Here is a 27531-nt window from a genome sequence, read left to right on the forward strand (position 1 = left end):
GATCCGCATTTTTCTTTAATTAATCTTTAACTTCTTAGTTTTATTTATTTTTTTTACCTTTTAATATATTTCACTGAAAATAAAGAAAAATATCACTGGACTCTGGGTCACACCCATAAATGGTATGAGAATCCACACAACCCAAAAGCACAGTAGCAGTTATTTCCCACCTACAAGAGATAAAAATACAGGAAACAAAGGGTGATGGGGAGGAGAAGAGAGCAAGAAAGAAAGAGAGATAAAGAAACTCCTTTCTATCACTTTAACTTCACTCCTTTTCTAGTACACGTGTTCCTTGTACATTATAACCTTTAATACGTACATTCAATCCTGTCGAATATTTGTGCGATGTTACATTACAGCAGCTATAAACGCTTTTCCTCACCAGCCTGTGTCTTTCTTCTCACATCATCTCTCCACTCATCCGTCCTGAAGAACGTAATGATTTAATTGTAAAACTGGAGACTTCCTTCCTTCATTGCACCTTTTCCTCGGTTACTTTTTAACCACAAATTTATTTGCATATAAGTTTGATTTTATTATTGAATAAATGATCACATTTGTGTCCTGTTATACATCTGATCATTAGTTTGATCTTTTGGTATGGATTTATTTAGATTTTATGGCTGATAATGTTATTGTGAATGTTTTCTTCATTCCTTCAAAACTTTGCACCTCCTGTTCCTTTCCTCAACCTTTCCGTTCCACTCTGCCAGCAGGAAACGTGAGGCAACGCTGTTTCTGGGCCGAATGGAGAAAAGTTTTTCTGAGCCAGATTTCTGTTTACTCAAAAAGATTTGGAGACGTTTGCTCAGACGTGAAGTGAATGAGGAGAAGAAGTGTAAGGATTAGCATGAGGATTAAAGTGAGTCTCTTCAAGTCTTACTTCCAGAATCTTAAACCCAGTGTGTGGACTTTGTAATGTTAGACCACTGGTTTACACACTCACGTGATTGGTGCTTGAGGCAGCCCACACGCACACACACACACACACACACACACACACACACACACACACGCACACCCCACACCCTCTCTGCACGCAACCTCATACACAAACACACTCAGTCACGCAACCACGTACACCCCCACAATGCCCCAAGGCCCCTCCCTCAGCCCAGAGTCTCATATTTCCTGTTGTTCCTGAGAAAAAGCTCAGTAGCAATGCGAAGAGCTTGAGTTCTTTTTCTTCTTACATTCCTGTTCCTTGTTTTACATTCTTCTACACTTTTTTCTCTCAAACCCATTTCCTCTAGATTCCATTTGAAACCTCTGAAGTGCACTATGGTAAAAATGCCTGCTCTGCTTGCAGCTCTCTGGCTGCATCTGTATCTCTGCAGCTTTTCAGGACCAGTGGAAGGAGGAAGGTTCTGGTGATGCCCGTGGATGGCAGCCACTGGCTCAGTATGAAGATCCTGGTGGAAGAGTTGTCTCTGAGAGGACACGAAATGGTGGTTCTGGTTCCAGAGACCAGTGTGTTGATCAAGGGTTCTGATCAGTACACGGCTCAGAGCTTTAAGGTTCCGTACACCAATGAAGAGCTGCATGGGAGCATGAAAGACCTGCAGAGGAGAATTACGAAAGCACCGGAGTTCTCGGACTTGTTGGAGAACATCGGCAGTCTGCTCAGCTTTTTGAACATGCAGGTGAAAGGATGCGAGGCTCTGCTGTATAACGAGGCTCTGATGCAGAACCTGCGTGAGAAACAGTTCGACCTCATGCTCACCGATCCCTTCTTACCATGTGGCCCCATCATCGCTGAGGCTTTCTCGCTTCCTGTCGTTTACTTCTTGCGTGGACTTCCCTGCAGACTGGACCTTCAAGCCTCTCAGTGCCCGTCGCCTCCATCCTATGTCCCGCGTTATTTCGCAGACAACACCGACGTCATGACGTTCCATCAGAGAGTCAAGAACGTGATAATGACGGGAATTGATTCGATCCTCTGCAAAATCATCTTCAGAAGCTTTGACGAACTCACCAGCAGATATCTCCAGAAGGATATTTCATTCAGAGATGTTCTCGGACATGCTGCCATTTGGCTTAACCGCTACGATTTTACCTTTGAGTACCCGAGACCTGTGATGCCCAATATGGTGAGAATTGGAGGCATCAACTGTGCCAAGAGGAATCCTCTGCCTGCGGTGAGTTATCTTCATGATGTTCATAAAAGTGGCAGATTTGTTTAGTAGCCTGCAGTGGTATTTTTTTTTTATTTCTCCATTCTGGTCTTTCCTATTCATGTGTTTTATCTGAATCAGTTTGGAATCACATTCATTTTTATTTGTTTTACACCACACAAACTGCACAATGTAAGGCCAAAAGTATTGGGACACCCCACTTATCCAGCAATAACCCAAAATTTTCCCTTCACTAGAACTAGGACACTTTGACCTTTTCCAGCATGGCGATACCCCTGTACACCAAGCCTGCTCCATGAAGATATGCTTCACATGGTTTAGAGTGGAAGATCCTGAGTGGCCTGCTATAAAGCTATTAACATTATTGAACAGCTTTCGGCTGAATTAGAACCGTGACTGCACCCCGGGTCTTCTCACCTACATCAGTACCTGATATTTAATTCATTTCATTTGTATTTGTAGACCACTTCTTACAAGGAAAAACTCCTGGAGATAAAATAAGGAAGAAACCTTGAGAGGAACCAGACCAGAACCCTAAATGAGCGCAAAATTTTCAAAATCTAGTGGAACATCTTCCCATAAATTTGCAGTGGCACGTTCAAAAGAAGCACATACCAATCTTATGTTCAGGTGTCCACAAACTTTTGCCCAAATACTCTATTTATTAAGAAAAGTATATGATAATTTTTGACCCTTTAATAGTTACATTTAACGTTATGGGAAATCTGTGTACCATGTGACATTTCTCAGCTCTTCTCACTAACTGTACCTTATAGCAGCTCTACACAGTCGTTCCCTCACCAGTTCCTCTCTACTCCTTTCTTCTGAAGCTTGTCATGTTACTGAGAAACCGTAAAGAAGACGCCGTAAAACACTGCTGCAGTTGTAACTCTGACTGTTAGAAAGCACTTCTTCACTAATTGTTAAATAAATGGCTGGTGATCAAAACCTCTTATTCTGGAAAGCTGTTCACGTATGAGTCCCTGTGTGAGCAGTTACTACATGAAGTTTTAGAAGATCATTGATTTTTGACTTTTATTGAAAAGTAATAAACTTCTGACCAATCAGGGCCCAGAACTCAACAGCTCCAAAGTGTAAAAGCTCGTTTACTGTTTATATTTAAACTCAATATGCAGCATGATTTCAGAGCACTGTGTATGTTTATATGCAGTATATTGGCAATAGCAGCCCATGGTGCAGTCAGCGTTCACATTCATCCCCATTCATGGAGAGCAGATCTTCAAGGAGCTGGCTTTGTGCACAGGGGCATTGTCATGCTGGAACAGATTTTGGGTCTCCTAATTCCAGTGAAGGGTAAATTTCATTTTACAGCACCAAAAGACATTAATTACAAACATGTGCCTTTTGTCTATATAGTGTAGATCAGTACCAGGTCATGCATTTCACACCTTGGCCTTGTCCTACCTAAATCAATCCACTTTTTACTAGCATCATTATGAGAACATGGCTGGAGAAAGCGTCAATATTATACAGACAGTTTACAAGCTCTGAATTCTCTGGTGTAAAAAAAAGGATGAGGACAACGATGATCGTAATGAAGAAGAAGTTTATACCAGTGTAGCAGTGACAAAATACATGAAGCACTTTCTCAGAGTCAGAAAGAACCCAGAACAAACTCTGCCCAGATATTTTATATTGTTCTTCCCTTTAAAGTGTACACACGATTTAGCTTTTAAATGTATATTAAATGGAAATGAGTAAAGAAACACATGTCTGGGTGATACCATTATTAAATTGGAGGTCAGCAGGTGGTATTTACACTTTTGCTGGTGCCGGCTCCCCCAGCAGGTTGGGTTAAGGTATTGTTTAAATCATAATCCTGGTCTCAGACACCTTTTGGTTAGAGAAGGTCCTTGATGGCTTGCTGCTTCTCCCAGACTGATTCAATAAAAACTATGATTAAGATTGATCCAACTGAAATTCTATCTTAAACCACATAACTACTTTTGTGAAATTTAAGCCGTTTTGTGGATGAGTTTAATTTGATATTGCGTGGTGTGGAATCTGGGTTGTTATTGTACACAAATGCGAGACGTCCCCGGAGTCGCCAACTCGAAACTTGATTGGTTTAAGCAACAGTTTTCATTCATTCTAAACTACCTGCACCCACTTTGTTGATTCTAAAGGCATTAACTCAGATCTCTCTGGCAACATGGGAGGGCTGAAATCTGATTGGATAGAATCTCTGACAGAAACATACACTTCTGTGAGCAGTGCAACTGAGAGAAAATATGTGAAATGAAGAAAACAGGCTACTGGGAATAATTTCAAAAATATATTTTAAAACAAAAATAGTGATTCTGATAGTGTGTAGGACCACTGACGCAGATACATGAATGAATGAATGAATGAATGTCTTACTCAAAATTCATGATTTATTTCAGCACTTCTAGTTGGGAAAAACATGAACATCCTTCTTGAGAACATTTTTTCCACTTGATATAAATACATTAATACAGTAACATATATATATATATATATATATATATATATATATATATATATATATATATATATACATGTTTATATTATTATTATTATTATAAAATGATTATACAAATTTATATTTTATATATATGTATATTCCAACTGCATCCCCCGCTTTGTCCATTGTTGAAAGCACTATATAACTAAAACTAAATTGAAATTAATTGATTTAGTAGTTTTAGTATCTAAACTTTGTCCATTTAAAAGGAAACAACACTATTGAAATTGTAGAAGTGTGTGTGCGTGTGTGTGTTTGTGTGTGTGTGTGCGTGTGTGTGGAGATTAGTGATGGGGTTAATTAGTGATGGGGTTAATGTCTACACAAAGCACAAGATAATCCCACTATTACAGGGTCACTGTGAGCTAAAACTCTCATGCTTAAGATTTTGGGTGAAGGTTAAATCCTCACGATAATCTCTGTGTGTGTGTGTGTGTGTGTGTGTGTGTGTGTGTGTGTGTGTGTGGGCGGGGGGGATGGGTGTGTTGTAAACATAGAAACGCTCCACACACTCTAATTACAGGTAATTCATGCTGTTGTTAGAGGAAAATAATTAGATGGAAATTAACAGCATGACGGCTCTGTTACAAACTGTGATGTTTGATATAATTTGGATTTTTAAGAACTGCTATATATATATATTCAGGAAATCTCAATTTATTTGCCACTCGCATGAAAAAACCTGATTATCTCTCAGTATATATTTAGACTGAGCTCTCTCTAGTTCTGTTCAGTAAGTCTGAGTGAAGGTGAGTTTGATTAGTCGCCGTTACACAGCGTTTTCCTCCTGACCTTTACACGCTTAATCAGGACATGCTCTCGTGTTCTTATCGGCTGTCGCAATCTTTAAACAAACAAAATGTTCGATCTGTTTGCTTCAGACCTGCTCATCTATTAAGTGCTGCTGTGAAAAAAATACAATGCCCCTGTGCACCAAGGCAGCTCCATGAAGATCTGCTTTGCATGAGTTAGTGTGGAGAATCTCCTGCTATAGAGCTCTGGAAACCCGTTTGGGATGAATGTGAACGCTGACTGTAACATGAAAAAAATGTGCTGTAAATACTTTCCGGATACTGTATGTAAGAAAATACCCCATCAAAGCCATCTCATGGAGATCAGACTCTGGAGTCTTCTGAGAAGATTCCACAGATAGAGATGACATAAAATCGCTACTGGATCTAAAAAAAATCTGATTGAATATTTATTTATTTATAGTCAAGGTATATTTCTGTTTAACTAACTAGTTTTGCTAACACACACACACACACACACACACACACACACACACACACACACTCATCACTCATACCTTTGACATGCTCACCTACACACACACACACACACACACACACACACACTCATCACTCATACCTTTGACATGCTCACCTACACACACACACACACACACACACACACACACACACACACACACATTTATCACTCATACCTCTGACCTGCTCACCTACACACACACACACACACACACAACCACACACACACACATATTGCACACAGACCTATCTCACACACACACACACACACACACACACACACAGAGCCCCTATCTTAACAACACACAGGTACACACACGCCTATCACATACAGATCTATCACTTTGACATGCTTAATTACAGACACACATCCAACACACACACACACACACACACACACACACACACACACACACACACACACACACACACACACACACACACCTGTATACACATACAGACCTATCTCAAGCTGATTGTGATAAACAGTTTACTGATGTCCGTTTCCTTTGCAGGACCTGGAGGAGTTTGTGGAAGGTTCTGGAGATCACGGCTTCATCGTGTTCACTCTGGGATCCTTTGTGTCTGAGCTTCCGGAGTACAAAGCACTAGAGTTTATCAAGGTTTTCAGGCAGATTCCTCAGAGGGTGAGGAGAACCTACATGTCTGATACCTGACCAGGCATACAGCTATTATGGAGTAATTTGTCTCAAGTGAAGAGACTCAGAGTGAAGAGCTGTAGTGTTTGTTACTGAAGCAAAGTCTTCGCTGCTGGTTTGTGTTTCAGGTCCTGTGGCGATACACCGGTGTCCTTCCCAAAGACATTCCTGAAAATGTCAAAGTGTCCAAGTGGCTTCCGCAAAACGACCTGCTAGGTTTGTGTAAACGTTTAAACTGAGGAGAAACACACACACACACACACACACACACACACACACACACACACACAGATCACATACAGTACAGACCTAAAGTTTGAAAACACCTTCTCATTCAAAGAGTTTTCTTTATTTTCATGACTATGAAAATTGTAGATTCACGCTGAAGGCATCAAAACTATGAATTAACACATGTGGAATTATATATGGAATTATATACATAACAAAAAAGTGTGAAACAACTGAAAAATGTCATATTCTAGGTTCTTCAAAGTAGCCACCTTTTGCTTTGATTACTGCTTTGCACACTCTTGGCATTCTCTTGATGCCTACTTTGAAGAACCTACAATATGACATATTTTCAGTTCAGTTTTTTGTTATGTATATAATTCCACATGTGTTAATTCATAGCTTTGATGCCTTCAGTGTGAATCTACAATTGTCATAGTCATGAAAATAAAGAAAACTCTTTGAATGAGCAGGTGTGTCCAAACCTTTGGTCTGTACTGTACAGTTGTGTTCAAAATTATTCAACCCCCAATGCTGTAAATGGTTTTAGGGAATTTAGTGTACATTTGTAATTGTATTCAGAATGAAATCCTACAAGGACTTCTTAAAGAACCATATGCAACTAAAATGACATCAATTAGTTTTGTAATACAGTAGTAAATGTTTCTTTTGTGAATTCTTCATTGACATAATTATTCAACCCCTTAAAGACTACCACTCTGAAGAACAGAGGTTCAATGAAGTGTTTTCAATCAGGTATTGAAAACACCTGTGGATATCAGGGAGCAGCAATAAAGCCTAATAAGCACCAATTAGGCAGCTTTAAAATGACTGTGATACTCAGCTCCTTCTAGACATTTACTGGTGTGGTTACAAACATGGTGAGGTCAAGAGAATGGTCCAGGAAGACAAGAGAACAGGTGATTACTCTTCACAGGAAGGGCAATGGCTATAAGAAGATTGCAAAGATGTTAAACATACCAAGAGACACCATAGGAAGCATCATTCGCAAATTCAAGGCAAAGGGCACTGTTGAAACGCTACCTGGTCGTGGCAGAAAGAAGATGCTGACTTCGACTGCTGTGCGCTACCTGAAGCGTAGAGTGGAGAAAAGTCCCCGTGTGACTGCTGAGGAACTGAGAAAAGATTTGTCAGATGTGGGTACTGAAGTTTCTGCTCAGACAATACGGCACACCCTGCGTAATGAAGGCCTCCATGCCAGAACTCCCAGGCGCACCCCCTTGCTGTCCCCAAAGAATAAGAAGAGTCGACTGCAGTATGCCAAAAGTCATGTGGACAAACCACAGAAGTTTTGGGATAGTGTTCTGTGGACTGATGAAACAAAATTAGAACTGTTTGGGCCCATGGATCAACGCTATGTTTGGAGGAGGAAGAACAAGGCCTATGAAGAAAAGAACACCTTGCCTACTGTGAAGCATGGCGGGGGGTCAATCATGCTTTGGGGCTGTTTTGCTTCTGCAGGTACTGGGAAGCTTCAGCGTGTGCAAGGTACCATGAATTCTCTTCAGTACCAGGAGATATTGGATGACAATGTGATGCAGTCCGTCACAAACCTGAGGCTTGGAAGGCGTTGGACCTTTCAACAGGACAATGATCCCAAGCATACCTCCAAGTCCACTAGAGCATGGTTGCAGATTAAAGGCTGGAACATTTTGAAGTGGCCATCGCAGTCACCAGACTTAAATCCGATTGAGAACCTCTGGTGGGACTTAAAGAAAGCAGTTGCAGTGCGCAAGCCTAAGAATGTGACTGAACTGGAGGCTTTTGCCCATGATGAATGGGCGAAGATACCCGTAGATCGCTGCAAGACACTTGTGTCAAGCTATGCTTCACGTTTAAAAGCTGTTATAACTGTAAAAGGATGTTGTACTAAGTACTAAGATTGAATGTCACTTGGGGGTTGAATAAAACTGATAATGATGTGAGCTCAGAAAAGACATTTGTGGTTATTTCATTATAAATGTTATGTTATATTTGTCTGACCTACACGTGCCTCTTTGATTTAATTGTAAGCAGGATGACTGAATGATCATAATCAATGTCAAACCGACCAAAACAATCAATTTCAGTGGGGGTTGAATAATTTTGAACACAACTGTATATACACACACACAGGCACACACACACCTATCACACATATACACACACACACACACAGGCATACACACACCTATCACACAGATACCAGTCTCTCTTTCACACACACACACACACACACACACACACACACACACATATACACACATAAACTAATCACACAAACGTCTCACGCACAGATCTTTTTATAACCGAATCAATAAAAGCAGTTTTTTTTTATTTTTTTATTACTGTGATTTTTTTATTAATTATTAACAAATAAACTGTGGAAAAATCTTATGTGAATCACAGAATCATGCAGTTTGATTTACTCCAACATAATTCCCAGCTCCTCCTGTATCACACTTTTTGAAAGATTTGAATGACATTCGATGCATTTCTTTAAATCCTGTGCTCTCTAAAGCTCACCCCAAGGCCAAAGTGTTCATCACACACGGAGGAACCCACGGGATCTACGAGGGAATCTGTAATGCCGTTCCCATGGTGATGATCCCTCTGTTCGGAGATCAGCGAGACAACGTTCTCCGCATGGTGGTGCGCGGAGTCGCTGAGAGTCTCACCATGTATGATCTGACCTCGGAGCACCTGCTGGGGGCGCTCAAGAAAATCCTCAACGACAAGAGGTAAAGACTGAAGACACGCCAATCAGCATCGGTCATTACTACAGTAACGACTGGCTCACATATTGAAGTGTTAGAAAGCGTGTGATCGTTCCTGTGGTTCTCTAACAGTTTGGAGATGTTTTGTTTAAAATTTATGGAAGGAGTCTCCAAAGTCAGTACATTGTAATTTCTTCAGGACAAGACTTTTTTTTTTTTATTAATGGGGGATGTGGTACCCAACACCACCAAGCTTTCACTGCGTGGCCCTTGAGCAAGGCCCTTAACCCTGCAAAGCTGGATCCCTCACAGTCATTGATTCATTTCTTCTGAGTGTTTTCTATTAAATGTTCTTCTATTCACAGCTACAAGCAGAAGATCACGGAGCTGTCTGCAATCCATAAAGACCGTCCGATCGAACCTCTGGACTTGGCCGTGTTCTGGACCGAGTTTGTGATGAGACACGGAGGAGCCGAGCACCTGAGACCGGCCGCTCATCATCTCAACTGGGTTCAGTACCACAGTCTGGATGTCTTTGGCTTCCTCCTGCTTGTAATGGTCACTGTTGTGTTTATTACCGTCAAATCCTGCACGTTCTGTTGCAGGAGGTGCTTCAAGAACTCCGAAGACCAAAAAGGAGTGAAGGATCTAGAAGTGAATGAATTCACTGATAACACAGTTATCATCACCATGTCCATTGTAATATTTCCAACATTTGTGCTTTCACCCATGGAAACATTCATTTACGGTTTCTCTCTGCCTTGTATTTCAGCCGATTCCCAGAAATGGAAAGGACACAGAATGTGAAATATGCGTTCATTTTTTCCAGGTTAACGTTAACCTGTGCATTAATGAGCCATCATCAAACTGATTATCACAATTAAATCGTACTTCTTTTCTTGAAGATCCACCCTACAGCTCATTATACACACCACCTGACTCTATCACATGCTACCAACCAACAGGATCTGATAATCAGACTTGTTTCTTATAATAATGATTAAAATATAGATGTTCAATTTCTTTAGCTAATGTCTGCAATGCAAACGTTTCTTTTCAGCAAATAAGCAACCTTGAATATGCTACAAGTAAAAAAATATATAATAATTTACATTTAAAAAAGTGTTAGATAAATTGCTAATGGGTTGACAGAGGCAGATGTAGAGGACAGAGGGAGTATGGAGACAGATGATCCGTTGTGGCGCCCCCTAATGGGAGAAGCCGAAAGAAGAAAAAAAGGAGGCGTTATGATAAATTACTAACATCTCTCCACTTCATACATTCGTCAACTTTCTAATTTTCGCTTTGTTCGAATAGGTCGACATATTGGATTGGAGGATTATCACACAATGAATTCATGATGCTGTTCTACCTCTTTAATGTCGCTACCTCCAGCTGGGCATCACATGCTACACTAGATTCAGGCAAATGAACCGGGACAAAAAAGAAAAGTAGATGTATGTGACCATGGGTGCATGTCGTTTCAAAGTGTTGGCTATTTTAGTTGTCTATGGTCATGTCCACTCATATGTTTTTGTTTGAATATGCATATTTTTCTCTCGTTTTGGCCTTCCATCCACACTGAGATGGCATTTTCAGTCAACAAAAATGGAGCTTTTTAAAAATTCTTTCCAAAGCAGATCAATTTAAAAACGAAATTTTTCCATTGCAGGACTGTGAAAATGGAGGCTTTCGGAAACAATGACACATTTTTACTTATTGCTGTGATGTTTTAAAGAACCAGAAAGTAAAAAAAAGGCTTGATTGAAAATGAAAGTGCAGACGCAAAATGTTTTTTAGATTAAATGTATTCAAATTAATGTGGATGTAGCCTCAGACATAAGCTAGCATTAATATACGTGTTAATGTCAAGGTTAAACGTCAGTTTGCCTGCAAGCACTAACTATTTTAGATGACAAGCTAAATGCCCAGCTTTACTTGTATGAATGAACTTACAGATGCACTTGAACAAAATGTTACTACAGTAAATAATCTTACATTTCTTCTTCTAGTTTTTTTTTCCTTTTTCTGCTTTCGGCTTCTACCATTAGGGGTCGCCACAGCGGATCCTTTGTCTCCATATCCCCGACCCCCCCGCCCTGTCCTCTACATCTGCCTCTTTCACACCAACCTCTACATCTGCCTCTTTCACACCACGTCTTCCTTCACCACATCCATAAACCTCCTCCTTGGTCTTCCTCTTTTCCTCCTTCCTGGTGGCTCCATCCTCAGCATTCTCCTACTGATATACCCCATGTCCCTCCTCTGCACATGTCCAAACCATCTCAATCTCACCTCCCTCACCTTGTCTCCAAAACGTCCTACATGCACTGTCCCTCTAATAAACTCATTTCTAATCCTGTCCATTGTAATCACTCCCAACGAACATCTCAACATCTTCAGCTCTGCTACCTCCAGCTCCACCTCCTGTCTTTTACTCAATGCCGCTGTCTCCAATCCATACAACATCTCAGGTCTCACCACAGTCCTATAAACTTTCCCTTTCACTCTCACAGATACTCTTCTATCACAAATCACTCCTGCTATCACTCTTCTCCACCCACTCCACCCTGCCTGCACTCTTTTCTTCACTGCTCTAACACTCTCCATTACTCTGCACTGTTGACCCCAGGTACCTGAACTCCTCCACCTTCTCCACCTCTTCTCCCTGCAACCGCACCCCTCCACTGCCCTCCCTCTCATTCACACACATGTACTCTGTCTTACTCCTACTGACTTTCATTCTCCTTCATGGATCTTCAGTTTGTTCATGTGGAACTTTTCTAAGCTATAGTCAGTGGTTTTTACTTGAAGAGAACTCCATCCATAATTATGGCTTTAAGATAGTTCAGGCAGAGCTGGAAAGAAGATACCACAGCGCTCTTTATTCCTCTAATCTGATTGGCCAGTTTGTATTGATTAAGTTTTTATACCAGCCGCTTTGACGAAAGATGAATGTCCATTCATTCTACCCTCCACCGTGTAAAAAAAAAAAAAAAAAAGACAACGTAACAACACCAGCTAACAATATTAATAGTAACACTTTCACTTTTAACTTGGCTAGTCTTATACAAAGCTCTGAGAACTTCAGTAACCTGATCATATGTTTCTCATTGTTGCTGAAATCTAGTTTTTTAATTAATCATTATGAGCTGAATTTAGCTTGTCTGCACTTTTTTTATCATGTGAATGCTTTTGCTTGGAAGAAATCAGCCTGGCTTCCACTACTCTTTCCCATAACTTCATGGTGTGACTGAACATCTTAATTCCCCTGTAGTTACTGCAGGTCTGCACATCTCCCTTATTCTTAAAGATCAGTGCCAGCACACTCCTTCTCCATTCCTCAGGCATCTTCTCACCTTCCAGAATCTTGTTAAACAATCTGTTTAAAAACTCCACTGAAATCTCTTCTAAACATCTCCATGCTTCTACCGGTATGTCATCTGGTCCAACCGACTTTCCACTCTTCATCCTCGCTGCTCTCACTTCCTCATTACTAATCCTATCCACTTCCTGCTTCACATCTCCACACCATCGTACCTTCTCTCGCTCTCATTTTCCTCATTCATCAGCTGTTAAAAATACTCCCTCCACCTTTTCAACACACTCTCCTCACTAGTCAACACATTTCCATCTCCATCCTTTATTGCTCTAACTTGCAGCACATCCTTCCCAGCTCGGTTCCTCTGCCTGGCCAATCGCTACAAATCCTTTTCTCCTTCCTTAGTGTCCAACTTCTCATACAGCTCCTCATATGCCTTTTCCTTGGCTTTCACCACATCCCTCTTAACCTGCTGCCGCATCTCCTTGTACTCCTGCCTACTTTTCTAATCACTCTGTCGATCCAAATTCTGTTTCTCCAACCTCTTTCTCCTTCTGCTCTCCTGCACTTCCTCATTCCACCACCACGTCTCTTTGTCTTTCTTTCTATTTCCAGATGTCACACCAAGTACCTTTTTAGCTGCCACCCTCATCACTCCTGCAGTAGTTTCCCAATCATCCAGCACCTTTTCACCACCACCGAGCTCCTGTCTGACCTCTTCCCTGAACCTCACACCACAGACTTCCTCCTTCAGTTTCCACCATCTTATTTTTCTTTCAGTAAAATACCTGTTCACCACTGCAATTTGCATCCTTTTTGCAAATACCATCTGCCCTTTCACATTCCTCTCCTCAATCACCTCCTCATCACCTCTGTTTCATTCACCAACATGCTCATGAAAGTCTGCTTCAATCACCAAGCTTTATTTCCTAGGTTCACCCTCCACCACTTCATCTAACTAACTACAGAATTTTTCTTTTTCCTCCATCTCACAACCTACTTGCAGAACGAAGGCACTGATAACATTTATCTCTCCTTAAACTTCCATCTTTACGTTCATCACCCTATTTGAAATTAATATCCACTGGTACCTTGTTAGTTAACAATACCCATGGTAGACATTGGTAGCCCAGGCTTCAACCAATCTGGTTTGGAATTCAAGTTTTTAAAGATGAAGGACAGATATAGGAAATGGATGAGGAAAGTAAGCAGAGAAACTCTGTCTGTGTCTCCAATAGTAAAGGAGGAAACAGAGTCTCGTTCAGAAAGGGATGAAATGATGCAAAAAGCTACAAAGGCAGAAAAGATAGAATGGAGATTTAGAGAAGTTAGAATGTATTATATTCCAGTATATGTTTATCTGTATGAAATTGAAATAATGGAGGGTAGACAAGGTTACTGTAGTTCAGTCTCTGGTTTGTGTTTTGGAGCTTCTAGATGAGTGGGATGTGTTTACAGAGATAGGCTGAGTTTCTGACTGCTACAAATAGTGGATGACCTTCATCAAAATAATATTTTAATATTGCGGTCAGGGCCAGGGCTCAAACCTAGGTTGACTGTATGAGAGGCAGAAGCTCTAGACGTCTGCCATGAGGAGACATGTGGACCCAAGTGCAGAGTCAGACTCGGAAACAGCAGTAAATCAGCCCAGTCTCGATTTCAGTAATGAAATATAATCTATTGATTCGTGTTCATAGACACAGATTTCCCTCTTTTTTTTGTTTCTCTGAGGACGACTTTCTATGTGATGTATTTCATTAGAAAGCATTTTTGGTGGCTCCGCTAAAGTTTTCTTTCTGCCACTGGATACCACAGACGCTGTACTGTTTTTTTTTCTTATTTGTTATAGATTTTTTAATCTTCAAGTGCCATTACACAACATTTAAACAGGAGATTTTACTGCTTTATAATCGGTAAGAGACTTGCTAGTATTAACCATCGTCAGCGGTTCCTTCCAGTCAAAATACAGTAAATATATTCTCCCGGTTATTCAAAGAGACTGTGTTGATTAGAGACACACACACATTAAATACAGTACAACCCCAACCGTATATGTTCTGCCTTATTCTCTGATAAAAATGGGGAAAAAGATCACCTTTGGTATTTCTGTCAGCATTACCCATCATCCTCTGCCTCCGGCGCTATTGCAGTCGTGCTGAGTGACAGGAAGAAAAGAGGGAAATTTGTGGCCATGAACACGAATCAATAGATTAAAGTTAGTGACTAAATCACCAAAACGCTGGGAGACTGTGTTTGGTAAATTAATAGCTTATTTTAAAATGTCAAAGAAACAAAGAAACACCAAAATTATAAATACAAATAATCAGGACCAAAAAATTCCCACACAAAATCAGGGCAGAAGAAAGTCCACAATTCATCAGGGAAAAAAACTTCTCAGAAACTCAGGAAAAATAATCTTAAAGTCTCTCAGGAAAAAGAATACAAATATTTAAAGTCTTACCAAAAAAACCAAGGCAAAAAAACAAATAAGAACATACACTGGAAATCTGTGAAAAGGCAAAAAGTTAAAGAACCACGTGAGATCGATCATTATCCCTCACAGGGACCCAACAAGGGAATTTAAATACCACAGTTCTAACAGGACTCAGGTAGGAACTATTAGAATTTATTGAGGACACGGGGACATCTGGTGGGGAAACAGAAAAACACATGGGTAGGAAAAATAAAATAAATAAATAAAAGGTAAAAACCTAACAGAATTCCTCGGATCCTGACAATTGCTGGTTGGCTGGACAGTAATGATGGTGGTTACATTGCATTGTATGAGGTTTTGTTATTAAGTTTTTAAAAAGTAAGAGACTAACTGGCATGTAAAGGCATTTAGGGACAAGAGAGAACAGCACAGTGACTGGGAAAGTAGAATACGTAGGCAGGAGAACATGGACAGTGTCATGGGATTAAACTGTCTGCACATTTAAAGGTGTGTGATTCACTTGAGAATAACCACTGGCTTAAATCTCTCATTTGCACCAATCGAAGCATTTCTACCTATTTATTACGCATTAACATTAGACATTATAGTCAACCATTTCTCTCTCTCTCTCTCTCTCTCTCTCTCTCTCTCTCAGTCAAGTTCAAAATGCTCCTGAGGTACCTGTAATCACTGTTCCTGTTTCTCTTCTCTCCTGGGATCTGCCCACTTTGCCCAGGCCTGCCTCTGGATGATGTTCTCTTCAATTGGACTCTGTGCAGCTGGAGAGGTTTTTATCAATGCCCTGGGGTTCCATGAAATTCCAGAGTAAGAATGGGAGCTTTGAGGATGGATTGGACTGTAGTTAATGTCAACAGACTGCTACATTGACTCAGGACTACAGTTCGCTTCTGATCATCATCACTGTACCCCGCAACATCGTTTATCTGTAATAATAATAATCCTTACGCAATCTCAGGGAGTTTTTTCCTTCAACACACCGGCTCCCTTATTATTGATAAACTTACACTTATAAAAAACATTTTATAAATTTTTATCACCACATTATCTGTGTAAAGCCACTTTGAGACAATGTTTATTGTTAAAAGTGCAATACAAATAAACATAAATTGAATGTAATATATAATTCAAGATAATAATAGATAACTTACCACTTTCAGAAATAGACTCCAATGTTAGATATTTGTGCAGTAGAAATCAGATTCAACATGTTGTCCAGTATGAATTGGAGGGTCCAAACAGTAAATTCTTCTATGTAGTCCTTTAATTCTTCTATGTAGTTAAGAGTTCAAATCCCAGCCCCGAAATGCCACCACTGAGCAAAGCCCTTTAACCCATAGTTGCTCAGCTGTATGAATAAAATAAATGTAAGGTGCTCTGGTTAATGGTGTAGCACTAGACCACACTGTTTAAAGCCATTATTCTCACTAACACATGAGAAAAACAGCTTCCTAATTATTATTATACTTAAAGAAAACACCATTTAGCTTAGATTTTTTTCACTGATAATTTAGGTGAAATCCCAATCAAATAAATGTAGTTATCTAAGAGTTTGCATTACTAAGAGTTTAGAGTTAGTTAGATAAGTCTATAAATGTACATTGCCACATTTACTTTGACATTAAAAGTTAATGATGGTGTTCCACAAAGCCGTTTTCAAGGCCCATTGCTGTTTCCTTTACACATGCTTTCTCTCTGTACAATTATTTATATGCATGATATTATCTTCCACTGTTCTGTTGATGACATGCAGTATGTATGTTTCAGCAAATCCAGGTGACAGACACAAGCTTTGTACAGAAAATTGAGGAAAGTCAATGGACATCAATTGAATTAATTTTTACTTGTATATCTTTTAAAAAAAAGGACCACGTCATCACAAAGGGGTAATGAGATGCTTGTGATACTGACTCCTTCAGCCCTTCAGACCATACTGATCCTTCTTGAAGCTCTACTCCTGATTAAAGTCTTGTGCACTCACTGCTGCTGAGAATGGCACCATGGGGACAACTTAAGGACTGCCATGAGATTGCTGTAGATGGTCTCATCTGAATAGCCCTCATGTGAAATTGATTTGGCTACTTTAGGCATAAAACGTAAAAACTAATGCACTCATTAAAGGGCCCTCTTGCATTTACTAAGGATCCTTTGGATTTAGTGCACTGGTTTTAGAGTTGTGGATCAGAACTGACTCGTAGTGATACTACCTGGTGATACCCAGATGATTCTAGCACCTATCAAGGTTTCTTATTCAGGTTCTTTTACCCTGCTTGCACATTAGAAAGGATCAGGCATAACATTATAACCACCAGACTAATATGGTGTTGGCCCCCTTGTGCTGCCAAAACAGTCGTGACCCGTTGATTATTAACAGCATGAACTTCTTCAGCAGTTTGAGCTACAGGAGGCTTTACACAGCTAGGGTACGAAGTTTGCCTTAGGGGTATATGTTGATATCCCAGCTATAAAAATGTTTTTACAAAACAAAAACTACAGACATATTACCGATACACACTGGAACACACATGCACACTTCAACACACACACACAATAAGAAACTAAGATTGTGTGCTATGGATTTCTTTCTTTCTCATCTTGCATTCCTGACCTTCATCTTCAAATAAAGAATAAATCCCCCAAGCTGACAAAGAACCAATTTTGTTAAAGAGCAATAAAGTCTCCTTTACCATATGGCAATAAGGGAAGGATGGCAGCAGAAAATGTCATAAAGATGACCCCTGGGCCAAAAAGATGTTTCCCATGCCGATTGTTTTAACATTTTTTATATTCATTACACCATCATTCTATAAATGACCAATCTACATGCTTTTTAGAAATATGGAGACGAGTGGAACATTGTGGATGACCTGCATGCCAACATACAGTGCATATAAAAAGTATTCACAGCACTTCACTTTTTCCACATTTGTTATTCAATTTAAATTAAATTGTTTATTTGTATTCCACTTTTAACAATGAACATTGTCTCAAAGTGTAAATTGTCTCTTTACACAGATATTGTGGTGATTAAAAGTGAAGATGTTCTTTATAAGTGTAAGTTTGTCCCTGATGAACAAACCGGTGGCGACTGTGGTGAAGGAAAAACTCCCCGAGATGTCATAATGAAAAATCCTTGAGAGGAACCAGACTCAAGAGGGAACCTCATCCTCATCTGGGTTGCACCGAATGTCCATTTATAACAGATAATTGATGTTGAGGTGCTGTGATTGTGATGAGAAACCTGAGTCGGTGTAGCAGACTGTTAACATTAACTACAGTCCAAATCCAAATCCTCAGAGTTCCTGTTCTTACTTCGTAATTTCTTGGATACCCAGAGCGGCACAGAGTGGCCTCCAATCGAAGAGAATGCCATCCAGAGGCAGGCTGGGATGAAGTGGGAAGATCCAAGGAGAGGAGAGGAGCAGGAACAGTGGTCACTGGAACCTCAGGATCATGTTTAACTCGAATGAGGGAGAGAGAGAGAGACCAAGAGAGAGAGAGAGAGAGAGAGAGAGAGAGAGAGCGATGACAGGAAGAGAAGAAAATGGATTATTATGTGTCCTTATTGTTATTGTTATTATATTAGAGCAAAAGACATGTGTGGGCTGCACACCGGTGATGTGGAGGGAGAACATACCTTTCGCTTTCATCTCATAAAACATCGTGCAATTCCGTAAATATGACCTCGTCCTCATCTACATCATTCTCTGCTTCATCATCAGCTTGAAACATTCTGAACGCTTTTACAAAGTTCACGCTATTATCAGTGACCGTGGCAGTTTATCTTCCCACAAAGAGCAAATGAGCTGTTAATTTGCTCTCTATCTCCGCTGTGATGGCATCGTACATGTGTCTCCCACGGAAAACTTTTATTCTGAGCAGTCCATAGAGCTGCAGTGGTGGAAAGTCGGCAAATGTTTTCTATATTCCTGTCTCCATTTCCATATATGCAACATTGCATAATGTTGCATATATCCTTGTTGCATTATCCTTTTCCTCGACTTCTTCTTCTTCTTCTTCTTTGGCTGCTCCCATTAGGGGTCGCCACAGCGGATCATCCATCTTCATACCACCTTGTCCTCTACATCTGCCTCTTTCACACCAACTACCTGCATGTCTTCCCTCACCACATCCATGAACCTCCTCCTTGGCCTTCCTCTTTTCCTCCTACCTGGTGGCTCCATCTTCAGCATTCTTCTACCAATATAATTCATGTCCCTTCTCTGCACATGTACCTGAACTCCTCCACCTTCTCCACCTCTTCTCCCTGCAACCGCATCACTCCACTGCCCTCCCTCTCATTCACACACATGTACTCTGTCTTACTCCTACTGACTTTCATTCCCTTCTCTCCAGCGCATATCTCCACCTCTCCAGGCTCTTCTCAACCTGCTCTCTACTCTCACCACAAATCACAATATCATCTGCAAACATCATAGTCCAGGAGACTCCTGTCTGACCTCGTCCGTCAACCTGTCCATCACCACTGCAAACAGGAAAGGGCTCAGGGCCGATCCTTGATGCAGTCCAACCTTCACTCTGAACCAGTCTGTCGTACCTACTGCACACTTCACTGCCGTTACACTGTCCTCATACATGTCCTGCACCACCCTTACATACTTCTCTGACACACCTGACTTCCTCATACAATACCACAACTCCTCTCTTGGCACTCTGTCGACGCTTTCTAAATCCACAAATACACAATGCAATTCCTTCTGTCCTTCTCTATACTTCTCCATCAACATCCTCAAAGCAAATAAGGCATCTGTGGTGCTCTTCCTCGGCATGAAACCATACTGTTGCTCACAGATGGTCACCTCTTCTCTCAGCCTGGCTTCCACTACTCTTTCCCATAACTTCATGGTGTGACTGATCAACTTAATTCCCCTGTAGTTACTGCAGGTCTGCACATCTCCTTATGCTTAAAGATCGGTACCAGCACACTCCTTCTCCATTCCTCAGGCATCCTCTCCCTTCCAGAATCCTGTTAAACAATCTGGTTAAAAACTCCACTGCCATCTCTCCTAAACATCTCACGCCTCTACCGGTATGTCATCTGGTCCAACCGACTTTCCATTCTTCATCCTCTTAATCGCTGCTCTCACTTCCTCCTTACTAATCCTATCTACATCCTGCTTCACCAACTCCACATCCTCCAACCTTCTCTCTGTGATTTTCCTCATTCATCAGCTGCTCAAAATACTCCTCCACCTTCTCAACACACTCTCCTCACTAGTCAACACATTTCCTCTCCATCCTTTATTGCTCTAACTTGCAGTACATCCTTCCCAGCTCGGTCCCTCTGCCTGGCCAATCGGTATAACTCCTTTTCTCCTTCCTTAGTGTCCAACCTCTTATACAGCTCCTCATATGCCTTTTCCTTGGCTTTCACCACATCCCTTTTACCTGCTGCCGCATCTCCTTGTACTCCTGCCTACTTTTCTCATCACTCTGTCGATCCCACTTCTGTTTTGCCAACCTCTTTCCCTAATGCTCTCCTGCACTTCCTCATTCCACCACCACGTCTCCTTGTCTTGCTTTCTATTTCCAGATGTCACACCAAGTACTTTTCTAGCTGCCTCCTCATCACTCCTGCAGTAGTTCCCCAATCATCCGGCACCTCTTCACCACCACCGAGCCCCTGTCTGACCTCTTCCCTGAACCTCACACTACACTCTTCCTCCTTCAGTTTCCACCATCTTATTCTTCTTTCAATCCTTACATTCCTCCTCTTCTTCTTCGCCTCCAAAACCATCCTACAGACCACCATCCGATGCTGTCTAGCTACACTGTCCCCGCCAACACCTTACAGTCTCCAATCTCCTTCAGGTTGCATCTCCTGCATAGCACATAGTCCACCTGTGTGCACCTTCCTCCACTCCTATACGTCACCCTATGATCCTCCTTCTTCTTAAAATACGTGTTCACCACTGCCATTTCCATCCTTTTAGCAAAATCTACCACCATCTGCCCTTCCACATTCCTCTCCTTAAAACCATACCTACCCATCACCTCCTCATCACCTCTGTTCCTTCACCTACATGCCCATTAAAGTCTGCCCCAATCACCAATCGTTCTTTCCTAGGTACACCATCTACCACTTCATCTAATTCACTCCAGAATCTTTCCTTTTCCTCCATCTCACAGCCAACTTGTGGAGCATAGGCACTGATGACATTTATCATCATCCCTTCAACTTCCACCTTCACGATCATCACCCTATCAGAAACTCTCTTCACCTCCACTACACTCTTACTGTACTCTTCCTTCAGAATCACCCCTACACCATTTCTCTTCCCATCCACACCATGATAAAACAGTTTAAATCCACCTCCAATGTTCCTGGCCTTACTCCCTTTCCACTTGGTCTCCTGAACACACAGCATATCTACCTTTCTCCTCTCCATCATATCAGCTATCTCTCTCCCTTTACCCGTCATAGTACCAACATTTAAAGTACCAACCTGAACCTCTACTCTCCTACACTGCTCCTTTTCCTGCCGTCTCTGTAGACATCTTCCTCCTCTCCTTCTCCTCCTTCGGCCAACAGTAGCCCAATTTCCACCGGTACACTGTCGGCTAACGATACCTGTGGCGGTCGTTGTTAACCCGGGCCTCGACTGATCCGGTATGAAATTCTCCTTTGTGATCCGCATATTTGATTTGGCACATGTTTTACGCTGGATGCCCTTCCTAACGCAACCCTCCCCATTTACCCGGGCTTGGGACCGGCACTAAGAGTGCACTGGCTTGTGCCCCCAATGGCTGGGTTATCCTTTTCCTCGACTATTTCAAAATAATAAGAACACTTCCATCACAGTGATGTAATGCTCTGGTTTGCCATCTCTGCTTCTGACCAGCTTCTGTTCCCACGGCTCGCACGTATGAGTGCGCAATTCTACGTGACTACGTTCATTTTAATTCAGTATTAAGTTTTTTTTATACAAAATAATTTAACTGAAAAGTAACTCGCATTACTTTTTTTAAAAAGTAACTCAGATATTAATGTGTAAATTTATAAAGTAACGCACTACTTTACTCGTTACTCCAGAAAAGTAATATTATTACGTAACGCACGTTACTTGTAACGCGTTACCTCCAACACTGACCCTACTGAACTGGCGTCAGGGCTTGAATTCCTGCAAAGGGATGTAAAGACACCTCGGAGAGGAGGTTCACTTAATATTTACAGAGGTTCAATGTTTTTTCTTTCTTTTCAAGGTGTTTTTTCATCATCAATCACGAAAAGGGCACAAAAGAAGAACAAAGAGCGACTCCCAGTGAACCCAAGAGCCTTCACCTTAATCTCTGCCCTTTCTGATCATGAGTGGCGAGAGACTTTGTAAAGGTCTTTGCAAATGGTTTCCGAGTTTAAACTTTATAAACATTGAAATGTTAATGACTTGAGTTGTAACCACGTGTTTAGTAGTAACAATATACTATGTTCTGTAAGCACTTGTGCCTTCTTCTAGGTTTTCAATTCTGAGTCTAAATTTTTAAATGAATGATCTTAATCTGATCTTAAGCCACTGTACACTTCTGTTAAAACACGTGAACAGAAAAATACATCATTGTTGTTTTAAATGCCTGCCAGTCTTTAATAAAAAAAAATACATGGGACCACACTGATGTCCAAGTCTATTAATAGATTTTGATGAGTTTTGATGATTTGATTTAGGTTTGTGTTTAATTAGATCGAAAGTACTCTTAATAGTTTCTAAAAGATGAAATCTGAATGTTGAGAAATGTAACTTCTATCTCTTCTAGCTCCCAGCTAGTGTCATTTAAATGATGCTTTGAATTCACTGTGGTTATTTATAATAAAAAATAGTTCAACAGCATTTAAATATCTAATGTTTTTTCCTTAGTTTAAATAGTTTCCTATCTGCTTTGTGAAACAATTATAGGTTTATCTGTAATTAATACAAAATAAACAGTTTTAAGAGAACTAAATTAAACAGTTCTAAACTGTAAAAAAGATAGTTATGAACCGTAATTATTACAATGTAAACCCTGTATTTTGACAGGTATAAACTGCATTTTATAACAACATAAACATTGATTAGACAGTTATAAACCATAAAAAAAAAATTTAATCTTTAAAAATATACAGTACAATGGGTGCAATCCTGTAAAATGAATAACGTTCCTACCGCCGTTTTTTTTTTAACTTAAATTATACGGTTTATTTTTTACAGTGTAGGATTTATTACATGTATACATTATACAGTATTCATAAAGCTGGAAGTGGATTGATTTTATGGATTAAAAGAATCATGTTAAAGGAATTTTGCAGGTGACTAGAACATACTAGAAGGGTTTTCCTAACAATAACATTTTTAGTGTTGAACTCTCCTAGAAATATTATTTTTTTGATAAAAATAAATTGTACCACAAAACTCATTCACTGATAGCTAACGTTTATTTCGTTTCTAGACTCTTAACAAATTCATACATTGAGCCCAAACACAAATTCTACACAAAATGCATCTTCAGCTCTGCTACCTCCAGCGCCACCTCCTGTCTTTTACTCAATGCCACTGTCTCTAATCCACACAACATCTCAGGTCTCACCACAGTCCTATAAACTTTCCCTTTCACTCTCACAGATACTCTTCTATCACAAATCACTCCTGCTATCACTCTTCTCCACCCACTCCACCCTGCCTGCACTCTTTTCTTTACTGCTCTAACACACTCTCCATTACTTTGCACTGCTGACCCCAGGTACCTGAACTCCTCCACCTTCTCCACCTCTCACACACATGTACACTGTCTTACTCCTACTTTTTTACAACTTTCATTCCCCTTCTCTCCAGCGTGTACCTCCACCTCTCCAGGCTCTACTCAACCTGCTCGCTACTCTTACCACTAATCACAATAATAATAATAATAATAATAATAATAATAATAATAATAATAATCATTATTATAATTATATATATATATATATATATATATATATATATATATATATATATATATATATATATATATATATATAGTGTCTCTTAATAATATAATATAATATAATAGTGTCTCTATAATTTCTATAATAATATAATCCTAAATCAGTTTGTGATTTTCACTCATATGCAACATTTCAGATGTTAATCTTCCTCTCACAGATCCAAGCATACTGCTTTCCACAGGAAACATCATGCCAAGCCACATGGTCAGACACAACACAGTCCTCATCCCCCAAATTGTCAGGCTCACCTCCATAAAAGAACCTGAAAGAAGAGAATTGGTCTACAATTTATTTTTGTTGGTAGTATGGTTTTATTTAATGTAGTTTTACACATGGTGGCCTCTGAAATGTGAAATTCACTTAAGAGCAACCACTGATCAAATTCATTCTTACTTATTTTTGAGCGCAGAACCGTCTACCCATTTCCAGACTCCCTCAGTGTCTCTGTCACTGGCACCAATCCAAGCACCTTCACTTATTTTCCACCCAACAACCAATTCCTGTGAGGAATAACAATCGATTAGACATTCTAGTAAATTCACTCATTTTAGAATAAGCCGCCAGTATTAAAGATGAGTACAGGGGAAAGTGCTAATTCAAAAATGTCCAGCATGAACTGGAGGTTGGCAGAGGAAAATATTTTATGTGGTCTATTTTATGAATCAAGAAACAATGCAATTAAAAAAAATCTCTGGTTGTTAATGTAAATAAAATTGACCATTTATTTCAAATTAAATATGCAATCATTCATCAGGTTAGTTAGCTAAGTTTATTATGTTCACTGGAACAAATGTAACTGTGTTCCAAACGATCTTTTATGATCTCTTTTATCAGTGGACCACATCACAAAGCATCTTCAGAGGAAAATCAGATATAGATTTAAACTATTTAGCTAAAACATTACTGAGTATTACTTTATTTAATCAGGATGTATTGCTTCTTGGTTGGACTACTGTAATGCCGTACTGGTTGGATGCTTTAGTAGATGCATAAACAAGCTCCAGTTACTCAACAATCCAGCAGATGAGGTCTTATAAAAACAAGGAGAAATTACCACATTACTCCTATCTTATATACACTATTTTGCATCTATGAGAAAAATTACTGAATGAATGATCTCCTGCCACAGTACATAAGCAAAGATATTTCTTCATGGTCCACTGAGCCTCATTCTATCAACACATGCAAGTTCACTGTGATTAGTGTCTGGGACTCAGGTACAGTCTAAGTATATAAGTCTAGTTTCAGTTTGTTTACTGAAGCCTTTAATAACTTTTGTTAGATAAAAGGGGAGACCATGAAAGTTCCTGGGTATCAGATGTTTTGGTAAACTTGAATGTTTGGATGATCTTCTCTGAATAGCTTTCAGTTCATTACATACCTGCATTTAAACTGAAAACAAATCAACACATAAATGGGCATAATGCTTTTACTGAAGGTTCTTTTAGCACATTTGGCAGTGTTTAATTTTAGAGTGCTTTGTTGTGAGTGAGAAATGACTCATGACTGTTCTGTTCTGGTTTGATCAAGATGAGTCTGGTTCCTTTAAAGGTTTCTCCTTTATGCCATATTGGGAAGTTTTTCTATTATTCTTTGGGACTGCCACATCTGTTTTATACATTGGGGATCAAAATGTATAAAATGATTTTGACCTGTTTTGTTGTGAAATTTGTCGTTCTAGCTGAGTTATGATAATTGTAATAATGTACATGATAATATGATTATTATTGTCGAAAAAAAAGACATGCAACATTATAAAAGAAAGTAGAAAAAATATAAACATTTGTTTTTTTTATATGACCTGTTTCTTTTTGTTGTTTATGATCATCAGGTCTGCACCTTTTCCCTTGCAGTCCTGTCTGCTCTCACTCCAGTTCTTCTTCTCAGTAGAGATGTAGTAAAAACTGACGAATCTCCATCCTGGTGTGTTTAAGTCTTTCTCTGTACAGAGCACAGATTAAAATCATGAGCACTTTAAGAACAACACTGCAAACTGCACCCCTGCTATTAATATTCACTGCATTTCATCATATCCTAAACAGCAACTTTAATTCTATAACAAATGGTATTTTATGTAAAAGAAATAAACTTATAGGGTGATGTCATAAACTCTTATGAAGCATCTGCAGAATCCAGGAAGGGACAATGTGAATGAATTTGTGCGTTAATTACTTAATTATACTGAATATTCGGAACAAATAATCACATACTGAGTTCAGAAAGCTTTTTCTGGAGTTCATCTGTTTTCCTCTGCTGCTGGTCTCTTTCTTCATTAACACTTTTGCAATTGGTCTTTAACTGTTCCTCCTCAGCAGCCAGGTTGTTGTAACTGGTCTGTAACTGGTCTTTCTCTTTTGTCAGCTTGAACCACAGTATCACGATGGCAACAAGCAAGAGAACCACCAGCATCATCAGATAATACACAGCCAGTTTGTAACATCTGTATCCTGAGCTGTTTGGGTCTAAAGAAAGTTATTTTTACTGTATGTAATATCTACACAAGATAAAGTAGTATTTTGAGTTGCATCAAGTCAAATTGTATATGTGTAAATGTGAGCGTGAAAGTACCTGAAGTCATTTTTTTTCTTGTGGTCATTTGCATTTTTGTTGCATCTTCATTCATGTAGATCTCTTCATATGATATTGTGCCATTCTTTAGATCAGCCGACCTTCTCTCTGCTAAGAATCCTGAGTTTCCATAAACTGATTGACTCATTTCTTTCTAAAGACACTTGAGCTACAGCAATGCTGTCGTTCCCTGTAATATAACTACAATCTGTTTAATATAAAGCTCTTTACACTCCCCACTGCAGCCTCCAGCTCAGATATAAAGTTTGTTGTAAAAAAAAACTCTTCTCACGACAGGAAATTTAAGTGTGATCCTGTGGTACATTTACACCTTAAACATTCTAACCTTGTACAGAAGCACTGTGTTTACTGGCCCATAAGTGTGACTTCATTCTTCAGTATCAGTAGACACTTCTATTGGTTTGCATATACATTAATTATAAAGATGATCTTTTTTTTTTCCGAGAGCAGCATACAGACGGAAGTACTTTATAGCATCCACTATAAACTGCCTCAGACCAGTAATTATACCTTGATTTTTTATACACTTAAACTTTTTATTTATGAATTTCTACTTTACTGGTGTATTATTGAAATTCAGTGCTTGTATTCCTATTGTACTGCACCACTATTTACATTTATGAACTCACAATACAATCAGAAGCCCCATATGATCGTAAAGGTGCCTGCACTACT

The 27531-nt window shown here is 39.7% G+C and overlaps 2 protein-coding genes across 2 annotated transcripts; one reads left to right on the forward strand and one right to left on the reverse strand.

Annotated features, from left to right (window-relative positions):
• The first annotated feature begins 1127 nt into the window (after positions 1-1127).
• On the forward strand, positions 1128-11295 carry LOC124383304 (UDP-glucuronosyltransferase-like). The gene is given in 6 exon segments (XM_046845838.1): positions 1128-1363; positions 1366-2141; positions 6431-6562; positions 6703-6790; positions 9324-9543; positions 9885-11295. Coding segments are annotated over 6 exon segments (1737 nt in total). The 5' UTR covers positions 1128-1284; the 3' UTR covers positions 10327-11295.
• Positions 11296-24338: 13043 nt separating this feature from the next.
• LOC124383318 (CD209 antigen-like protein E) lies at positions 24339-27018 on the reverse strand. Its single transcript, XM_046845858.1, has 5 exons — positions 26836-27018; positions 26478-26729; positions 26069-26208; positions 24661-24767; positions 24339-24529 (listed from the first exon to the last, which is right to left on the reverse strand). Exons 1-5 carry the CDS (start codon positions 26981-26983, stop codon positions 24400-24402), a joined length of 777 nt encoding a protein of 258 aa, XP_046701814.1. The 5' UTR covers positions 26984-27018; the 3' UTR covers positions 24339-24399.
• Positions 27019-27531: the final 513 nt, after the last annotated feature.

The sequence above is a fragment of the Silurus meridionalis genome, chromosome 3, assembly GCF_014805685.1.
Source record: "Silurus meridionalis isolate SWU-2019-XX chromosome 3, ASM1480568v1, whole genome shotgun sequence".
In the NCBI taxonomy this organism is placed as follows: Eukaryota; Metazoa; Chordata; class Actinopteri; order Siluriformes; family Siluridae; genus Silurus; species Silurus meridionalis.